Genomic DNA, 10,118 nt, shown 5'->3' on the forward strand with positions numbered 1-10,118 from the left:
TCAGCATCGAACTTCACCTCCGAGTCGATATATATAGCATTTCATAGGAAAAAGAAAAAGAAATACTGGGGATACAGTTGGAGAAAGGATGTTGACTGTGGAGATGGCACAAACACATAACTCATTGATGATAGTTACAGCAAACAAATAGGATTTACAGATTAGCTTTCATAACAATAACCTTCTTCAAATCTACCATCATTCTCATTTTCTTATCTACTTTCATCACTTCAAATCTCAATCAATGGCGTAAAAACACAGTCCGAATCGACCTTCCTTTCACTTCATCCCCTCTCCATATCCCACCCGAAATCTAGAAACAAAAAGGATAGAATAAATGGACAAAAGGAAAGTCTTTTCAAGGCTCTAATATGGACATAAAGTCAACTGTATAGACAAGAGGCCAAACCATCCTATTTGCTAATTAACTTTGATTATGCTTTAACAAATAAGTGTTAGATTCAAGGTACTAACTTGATCGAGTTGGTTATTAAGGTTATCTCCTGTCAGGTTTTGGTGACTGTTGAGGATAATTATATGGAGAAGCATGAGGACCATTTGGACTTGATAAGCTTCTAATGTGTTGCCCGTTCCTTGCCACAAACATTGACTGCGTGCGGATGACACTTTTCGCATTGGGGGTGGACCTGGCACGGTCTGCTTGCATGGTTTGGAAGTAATAGGAAGAACTTGCCATGTCCTTGAGGTTGGGCAAAGGTTTTAAAATTTCAACAACTTCACTCATCACAGGTCTGGCTTTAGGATCTCTACTAAGGCAGTGAGCTGCAAGCTCTGCAGCTTTTTGAGCACCTTTGATCGAGAAGTGACATTCGAGGCGAGGATCTATCAACCGGTAGAACTTCCTCTTGTCTCCAAGCAGGGGCCTAGCCCATTCAACAAGGTTGTGCTCCCCATTCGGTCTATTTTTATCCATTGATCTTCGGCCGGTTAGCATTTCGAGCAAGACAACTCCAAAACTGTAGACATCGCTTTTTGATGTCAAATGCCCTATGGAGTTCAAGAATATTAGAACTTAGATGTATGAGTAATAAAATGTACAGTGTTTAATGACAATTGTACAAGTTCATATGCCAACAAGAGTAATCTCCAATAAAACCCCAAGTCTACACATACTCAGAACATCGTCTAGACAGTTACAGAACTTTGCAGAAACTTCTTTTTCACTATTAGCGAACATCAAGAAAATCTTGTCTGCGAATGAGTTCTATTTGCAGGGGGTAATGGGAAGGGCTACAGTGGTTAACAATTTTCTCAACAATATACTTCACCCCCTTCACAGGGATGTTGTACTTAAAAGAAACTGTTTAATAATGGATGACAAAACATGCTGTCCAACTTATTTGAATTTTACAAATATGTCGATAAAACATCAATACCTATGGATATTTCTGTTGATAAAAAGATTTGTAAAGTTATTTAAAATAAAAAGTAAGTTGTTTTTAATCCCAAACTATGTTATAGATCTTGTTATTAGTGTAATATATACTTTTTTTTTTTTTAAAAAAAATGGTTGTGAGTGTCTGGGCCAGCTTACACATATCTTGACTAATCTCACGGGACAGTCTGTCTAACCCTATAACATTTGAATGTAAAGGAAACTCATGGGTTAGTAAATCCTAGGTAGGTGACCACCATGGATTGAATTCATGACCTCTTAAGCCCTTTATCAAGGTGATGTTCCCTTATTTACCACTAGGCCAACCTATGATGGTTACACATGCAATATATACTTCACCACTAATTGGGAAAAGAATGGTAACCCCTTGACTTTGATTCCTTACCACTCGGTGTACTTTTGTAGTGTCCACGAAATTATATTTCTTATTCAATTAAGGGTAAATTTCATAGAAATACAGGCTCCATTTTGTGACGGGCTTCTTTATTATATATTGTCCTTTTGTGTTTTTTCAGTTATCTAAATGGAACTTTGGTCTCTCATAGAAAAAGAAAAAAAGTAGAAATACTAGAAGTGCTCACATCAAATATGAATGAAGAAAAACCTACCAGTCATCACATATTCTGGAGCTGCATAGCCATAGGTTCCCATAACCCGAGTTGAAACATGAGTTTTGTCACCCTCAGGGCCATCTTTTGCAAGTCCAAAATCTGAGAGTTTAGCGTTGTAGTCCTAAAACAACATTTTTAACCTTCTATAAAAGCCGTGGGCTTGAGGATAACAAAATAAAAAGGCAAATAATTTGGTAGACATACCGCATCTAATAAAATATTAGACGTTTTAAAATCACGATATATCACTGGTCTTTCAGCTTCTTCATGAAGAAAAGCAAGGCCTTTAGCAGCACCAAGTGCGATTTTCAATCTAATAGACCAAGGAAGTGGCAAGGGCCCTTCTGTGCAAAATATGGTAATTACCATCGAACATTAAACATATGAAATAAATTATGAAATATATAAACATTAACATTCCTGAGATCACATCACAAATAAAATGAATGTAAAAAAATCACCATACACTGGGAACAATGTGCTTTAACACAAAAATGCACGGTGTACAGATGCATATATACCTATATATAACCCTTAATTTCAATAAGCTCAAACAGATAAAAATTCTAGAAGATGTCTACCAGACACTCATGTCATTTAAATCTTCAGATGAAAATGAGAAACAGAAACTCCAAATTGTATGCTTGTATCGTCTCATTGATAAGGTATTTAAGAAGAATTGTAGTGAGCTTATTTAAGAAGAATTGTAGTGAGCTTTAACTTTCTGTCATAAATTAAGGAAGAATAGTTTTTGGAATAAAGGAGCCACTTTTCACTGATAATATGAAAAGTACAGGACGGGGAAATTAAAACTTAGGAGCTTACAGAAAACCAGTAAATTTGGAAGTGATAGGAAAACAGTCATAATTACAAAATAATGGAGAAAAGAGTACAGCAAAAGGACCTCAGAAGCCTAGCTTTTCTTTCTCCAAATATTCATCCAGTTTTTGCTACCATCCTAAAAAATTCTTTGATATCTTTTCAACCAGTTGAAAATTTTTCAAAACCATTTTGTGCACCAAATCTTCAAACAGTGATGTCCTAAGCCTTGTCTAGCAGTAGCTTTCCTAATTTGTTTGCCATGCTTCCTTCTTATGTTGAAATATCAAATTATTTTAATAATCAACTGATATTGTTAACTTATTATTGATTTGACACCCTAGCTGACAATGCATGGCACCAACGATCATATTTCAGTTAGAGCAGTGAATCCCTATTCATCTGAGATGACAACACTATGCTATAATTCCAGAGTCATGACTGATATTTGAAACTGACTTCATGCTGCTTGCATCCATGCCCAGATTTAGCAAAACAATAAATAGATAAAATGAAAGTGACCAATATTTGTAGGGATCTGGGAGAAGTAGAAATGTAGAATAGTTAAAAGATTATGTCACATACTTCTGAAGAGGTGGTTCTCCAAACTTCCACGAGGCATGAACTCATAAACTAATAACCTTTGATCATCTTCAATGCAGCAACCAATCAATCTTACAAGATTAGAATGGTTGAGGTCACCGAGAAAGTTAACTTCAGCCTGAAATGGAAAGCAGAGTAAATTTTAACAAAGAAAAGAGGAGGATATCCCCAAAAGTCACTGTGATTGTGCGAGCAGCGAGACAGAGGTGAAGAGTGCCCATACCATCCACTCCTTGTGACCTTGTAGGCCGTCATGATTTAGAGTCTTGACTGCAACTGTAAGCCCAGTTCCAGGTTTAGCAGGAGCAGTTCCATTCTCCTCAATCCATCCTTTGAAAACACAACCAAAACCTCCCTCGCCAAGGAGGCTCTCAGGTCGGAAATTTCTTGTGGCTAACTTAAGCTCATTAAAAGTGAACTTACGAAGCCGAGAAGCAACCTTCAGCTCAGCACTGAGCTTGGGCGTGGACGAACTACTTTCAGCATTATCAGTAGTTGCAGATGACCCCAATGCAGTAGCCAGAATATCTCTTTTTTCGTCAAGTTTAGATTTACTATCTGCTAATTGCACATGATTAGAAGCAAATTTATAAACATATATCTAACATTAAGAATAGCAATTAACCAGATTTAGGAACATCTATCACTTACTCCCCTTGTTTTATGCGACCAGCACAGCACATTTCAATCGATAATGCCAATGTAAGTATGCAAACCATATTGCTAACCTAAGTGTACTCTATTAGTCAAGGCATTACTTACCTTCTTGATCGAAAGTTCAAATCCTCACTCTCGTGTTTGTGTTAAACTCAAAAGAAAAAAAAAATGCAGACCACATTAGAGTATAGAATGTATTGAAATCAAAGTATAATATGCCAAAGAACATTGGAAAGAAAGGAAAGTATGAATATAGAAACTTTTCAAAATAAATAAAACTTCCAAACGCTTCATTTTCAAGAAACAATCTATATCACTTTTCAAGACAATAATTTTCGAAAATCATTAAAAGCCGGCATCTTATCACACATAATATTACCCAGCTTGAAATACAGGATAAGCTTAAAATTGCATAGCCAGGGAATTTAATTTTACAAACCCATGAAAATCCAAAGAGGTAAATATTCCCAAAACTCTCACAAGTTGAACTTAAGTATTGGCTTCCTATGCTCCAAATTTATGATGATACAAATTAAGAAAGACCAAAAGATGAATATAATTTCCAGTCTCCTAACCGATTACATACGTTTTCGGAATATGTTAACTACAACGAACAAAAACCAAAAGAAGAAGAAGTTTACCGCAATGGGTACTGGTGCCACTGATGAAGCTATCGACCTTTGATCCACTCAACGAACTATCAACCTTTGATCTAGAAGGAATGCAATTCCCTATGAACTTCAACTTAACCCAACATCCAGTCTCTTCCTCGTCCAACTCATTCTCCTTCTTCTTCTTTTTCTCGCTACCTGTTCTTGACTTCTCAATCCATGTCTCAACCTTGGAATCATTAGGTGCCAAACCCATATCCTCAAATCTCTTAAAAAAACAGATTTCAATACCTCACAACCCAGAAATCTTACCTTTCATGGAAACCCCACTTGAAAAAATCCCCTCATCAACAACAAATTCCAACCGATTAATCAAACGAACTGATACCCAAATCACAAAAATAGCAAAACAAAAACAGGATCAAGATCACATAGCAAATTGCTGAAGAAGAAACAAACAAACAAACAAAGGGGAAAAGGAAAACAAACTCAAGCTCACTAAAGGGAACTTAGTCAAAAGAGCCAAAGATAGGGAAAGAGAGAGAAATGAGTGTAAAAAGGAGGCCGCTTCTGAAAGAGGGAAAGGCGTCCCAACAACGGGCAGGTCGGGCAGGTCGTGACAATGGGTGGCAGTTGGTCGGGCAAGGGAGAGAAAGAAAGAGCCATTGTTACAGTAACTATCGGATATTCTTCATCAAATCAAAGTACCAATTTTAAAGGAACAAAAATGCATTTTGGTAAAGTATTGGACTCTCAAATTTTGCCAATAAGAAATTGCCACATATATTATAGTGATATACTAGGAAGCACTACAGTTTTTATTTTCTTTTTTTATTTTTCTTTTTCTTTTCCTTTTTGTTGCATTAAATTGGTGCTATCCACATCTTTCTATACGTAATCATTACGTAGTTTCTAACTTAATACAGATAATGTATTTTATTTTCTTTAAAACTATATGATATAATAATATAAACATCAATGATGTATACCTTTTAGTATTTTATTTAGTTGGTCATACACTCATAAATGATGCCTTCCCCTTATAGGAAATTCATAAATGTGAATATTGTTTGTGTAGAAAGATGCATAGACTTCCTTTTTCCTCCTTCACAAACTACATCTTTGTTTCCTTTTCAACTTCTTCATAACGATGTTGAAGTATCAATAATTGAATTCAAGTATTATGTTTCTTTTATTGATGATCTATCTAAATATATTTGGATCTGTCTTTCGACATTTTAAGTTCATTGTTGAAAATCAATTATCTTCTCGTCTATAAATTTTACACATTGATGGGGAAGTGAATTTGTGAATCATACTCTAACCTTCTATCTTGAAATTAATGGTATTTCTTACTAAAAAACTTATGTTTATACAACTGAACAAAATGGTGTTGCTGAGAAAAAAGACAATCATATTCTTGAAGCATTTGTGTCATAACTCGTAACTTCATTCCTATTCATTTATGGTCTTTTGCCTTTGTTGGAACAATTTTTTCTTATTAGTTGTTTATCTTCCTCATCTTTTCAAAGTAAACCTCTTTTGAAAATCTCTTTCAATGTTCTCCTGATTATAAGAACCTCAAATCTTCGGTTGTGCATGCTATCCTTTACTCAAAACTTGCAATTCTCATAAATTTCAATCCAAAACCTCAGTATGAGATACTCATTGCTTGCTCCTTGATCGTTTAGACGATCATGCTTCATCGCATAGTTGTCGTATACTCGATCGTTTAGGCATGCATTTCACGATGTGTGCTACACGATCGTGTGGCCTTCATGTTTCATCGTATAATCAAAGGCACTCGATCCATGCTACACGATTGTTTATACTCGATCAACGTTACTCGATGATCACAAGAAGTTGCTACACGATTAAGGAACGAGGCTTCGCCCGGGCGGTTCAAGACCTGGTTCGCATGTTTGAATCGGTTGACTCGATGGTTTATGTAATAGATAACTTTTCTTTTCCCATTTTTTAGGCTAATCATCCTGGTCCATCATTTTTTAATGAATGTACATGTGATGTATATTTAATTATATACCATAACGTATGTCATATAGTTTTAAAATCCACCATAGGTTATGCATTTTATTCATGCATCATCTTTATATTATAAGTATTATAACATAGTAGCTTGCATGATTAAGTTACATTAAAGCATGCTCATGCATCATATAATATAAGAGTTATAATATATGCATGCATTAAGCATATCCATGCATCATCTTTATATTATAAGTGTTATAGTATAAGGGTGTATGTTAGCATGTATGCTTGGTTCATTACAAGTTATATAAAAGTTATATATAGTAATGAATGAACATTGCATGAAGCATGACACTTAGGTTAATTTATAAAAGTTATAAATACCTAGTCTAGCTTAGCAATGTGGTTGATTTTTAGTTGTTTCATTTTTTATAAGAATTATAATTAATGAAATTAGAACTAAAATTAATCAGAAAGACATGCATGCACACTTAGGCTTTAATCATGTTTTAAAAGAGTTTTAAAATTTGATTGAGATAGACCTAAGATCACGGTTCTAATGAGATTAGCAACCTAAGTTTAATCTTGTAATTCGGTTTAATAGGATTAAATTGACTAATAAAAGATTAAATATGTACCAAATCTATCTATAAGGGATCTTTTGTCTAAGGCAGGTTCTCGCTAGGTTGGGGTATTTAAGCTAATGGAAATGGAACACCCCTACCTAGGAACCTACCTGGAAAGGTGAATTAAATAGATTTGTTGCATGCATGCAAATTTGATGATAGTCTGTTAAAGTGTTTAATAAGACTTGAATCAAACTTGTTTAATTATCAAAAGCAAGTGTTATTTTTTAGCAAATTAAACACCCACTTAGTTAAAATCAGTAGTTGGATTTACTAAGTTAATGAATCCCTAGTAGAACATTAAGTGCGAGGTACTTAGTGTATATGATACTTCACTTAAACTTCTACACGTTTCTTCCTAAAAGTTCACACCGTGAGATCTATCCTCGGCCTCGAGGCACCCTGGGAGTATCTCCCTATAGGATGGTGTTTGGGTAGGTCAATACCAAGGTGAATGGAGAGAATGTTCATAGTAAGTGGGAGCGGGATGTGTGACAACATATCCCACGGTCTCTATCATTAGATTGGAAAACGTTTTCGTGCATTGCCTCGAGGCACCCTGGGAGTGTCCTCTTAAAGGATGAGTTGTATTTGCACAACTCTTTATTTGATCTCCTGAAAAGGATAGGGTTGCTTTAGTTTCTTGTCCTAATATGCATTTTTCCTACAGTGGGTGCATTAGGGCGGGACTCTAGGGCCTAAAATGAGGGGTTACACTTAAGCGGAATTGTTAAGATTGTTAACAAATTCTGGACCAAACAATGGTGACTGTTAGAGTAAATTATAAGGAGTTGTTTCTGTCTAATGGTTGATAATGTCTCATCCCAGTAAAGGAGCACTTGATCACCCCACCGGTAACTTTTGTCCTACCTCGTTGGGGCATCATTGCAAAATAGATGTCACAGGGTACAATAAAACTATTTTGCTAAAACCTCAAATTGGTGTTAAAAGTGGTAATGCAAGTAGACTCATTAAGTTTGTTCATGTTTTCAGCAACTTTTAAATAAGGGAACCGCTACTTTAGCTTTATTAGCCACTGACAAATTGACTAGCGATAACTACGCTAGTTGAAAAAACATGATAAACACGAAACTTATCATCAATGACCTCCGGTTTGTCCTTATGGAGGAGTTTTTTCCTATTCCACCTCAAAACGCTGCTCAAAATGTTTAAGAGGCGTATGAGAAATAGACACGGGCGAATGAAAAGATCCGAGCATATATCTTGGCCAATCTAAACGACATTTTGGCCAAGAAGCATGAGCCTATGGTCACTGCACGTGAGATCATGGAGTCCCTGAGGGGAATGTTCGGACAACCGTCTGCGCAACTCAGGCATGATGCTCTAAAGTTCATTTTCAACTCCAAAATAAATGAGGGTACATCTAATCGTGAACATGTTCTGAACATGATGGTCCACTTTAATGTGGTGAAGATGAACACGTATCATATCGATGAGGCTAGCCAGGTTAGCATAATTCTGGAAATGTTGCCATAAAGCTTCCTACATTTTGTTAGCAATGCTGTTATGAATAAGGTTGACTACACCATTACAACTCTCCTCAACGAGTTGCAGACATTCCAATCCTTGCTGAAAAGTAAGGAGAAGAAGGTTGGTGAGGCAAATGTTGCTTCATCATCTAAAAAGTTCCACCGAGGTTCGACCTCAGGAACTAAGTCTATACCTTCTTCTTTCGGTACCAGCAAGTGGAAGAAGAAGAAGAGTAGTAAGAGGAAATGGAAGGCACTGGCTAACTCATAACTTGTTGCTCTGCGGGGTAGGCGACCAGCGCTAGTTGACATGGGAAAATGTTTCCACTGCAACCAAGATGGGCACTAAAAGCGGAACTACCCACGTTATTTGAAGGAAAAGAAGAAAGCCAAATAAGATAAATGTGATTAACTGGTTTTGGAGACTTGTTTAGTGAAGAATGATGATTCTGCCTGGATTATAGACTTTGGGGCCATTAACCATGTTTGTTCTTCATTTCAGGGGATTAGATTCTGGTGGCAGCTTGAGGCTGGTGAGATGACGATACGAGTTGGCACCTAACATGTCGTCTCAATTGTGACAGTGGGAGGCCTCCGATTGACTTTACAGAATAGATTTATCATTTTAAATGATGTGTATGTTGTTCTCGAGTAAATCGGATCTTAATTTTTGTAAAGTCGTTGCTTGAATGTAAATACACCCTAAACTTTTTGGTTATAAAGTGTTCATTCTGAAAGATGGTGTTGAAATATGTTTAGCTAAACTGAAAATAATTTGTATGTGCTAAGGAAATTAGCAATAAATTCCCTCCATAACATAGAGATGTTTAAAACTGTCGTAACTCAAAACAAACGATTTAAAGTTTCTCCTAAAAAAAATGTCCAACTTTGGCACATTCATTTGGGGCAAATTAATCTCAATAGGATTGAGAGATTGATAAAGAATGGACTTCTAAATGAGTTAGAAGAAAATTCTTTACCTGTGTGTGAGTCATGCCTTGAAAGCAAGATGACTAAAAGACCTTTTACTGGAAAAGGTTATAGGGCCAAAGAGCCTCTAAACTTAGTGCATTCAGAACTTTGTGGTCTAATGAATGTGCATGCCAAGGGAAGCTACAAGTACTTCATCACTTTTACTGATGATTATTTGAGGTATGTGTATTTTTATTTAATGCAATATAAGTCAGAATCTTTTGAAAATTTCAAAAAGTTCAAGGCTGAAGTTGAAAACGCATTAAATAAACAGATTAAAACAGTTTGATCTGATCGGGGTGGAGAATTTTTGGTTTTTGAGT

The 10,118-nt window shown here is 35.9% G+C and overlaps 1 protein-coding gene across 3 annotated transcripts; it reads right to left on the bottom strand.

The window, feature by feature from the left end:
- LOC120079824 (probable serine/threonine-protein kinase PIX7) lies at positions 1 to 5,403 on the bottom strand. Of its 3 annotated transcripts, XM_039034239.1 has the most exons (7): positions 4,749 to 5,403; positions 3,674 to 4,008; positions 3,433 to 3,568; positions 2,233 to 2,372; positions 2,026 to 2,149; positions 475 to 1,008; positions 1 to 313 (listed from the first exon to the last, which is right to left on the bottom strand). In XM_039034239.1, the coding sequence occupies exons 1-6, from the start codon at positions 4,972 to 4,974 to the stop codon at positions 497 to 499; spliced, it is 1,473 nt and encodes a 490-aa protein (XP_038890167.1). In that variant the 5' UTR covers positions 4,975 to 5,403; the 3' UTR covers positions 1 to 313; positions 475 to 496. The 3 variants fall into 3 exon arrangements, with proteins under 3 accessions (XP_038890167.1, XP_038890168.1, XP_038890166.1); XM_039034240.1 differs by having other exon boundaries at positions 1 to 1,008; positions 2,233 to 2,369; XM_039034238.1 differs by having other exon boundaries at positions 1 to 1,008.
- Positions 5,404 to 10,118: the final 4,715 nt, after the last annotated feature.

Source organism: Benincasa hispida, chromosome 6 (genome assembly GCF_009727055.1).
Source record: "Benincasa hispida cultivar B227 chromosome 6, ASM972705v1, whole genome shotgun sequence".
Lineage (NCBI taxonomy): Eukaryota > Viridiplantae > Streptophyta > Magnoliopsida > Cucurbitales > Cucurbitaceae > Benincasa > Benincasa hispida.

Excerpts from the sequence above, each read along its gene's own strand:
- LOC120079824 (XM_039034239.1), bottom strand. The coding sequence starts at position 4,974 with ATGGGTTTGGCACCTAATGATTCCAAGGTTGAGACATGGATTGAGAAG. Across the intron at positions 2,373-3,432 it reads GGAGAACCACCTCTTCAGAA|AAGGGCCCTTGCCACTTCCT; the intron begins GTATGTGACATA and ends TATTTTGCACAG. Across the intron at positions 1,009-2,025 it reads TCCAGAATATGTGATGACTG|GGCATTTGACATCAAAAAGC; the intron begins GTAGGTTTTTCT and ends TGAACTCCATAG.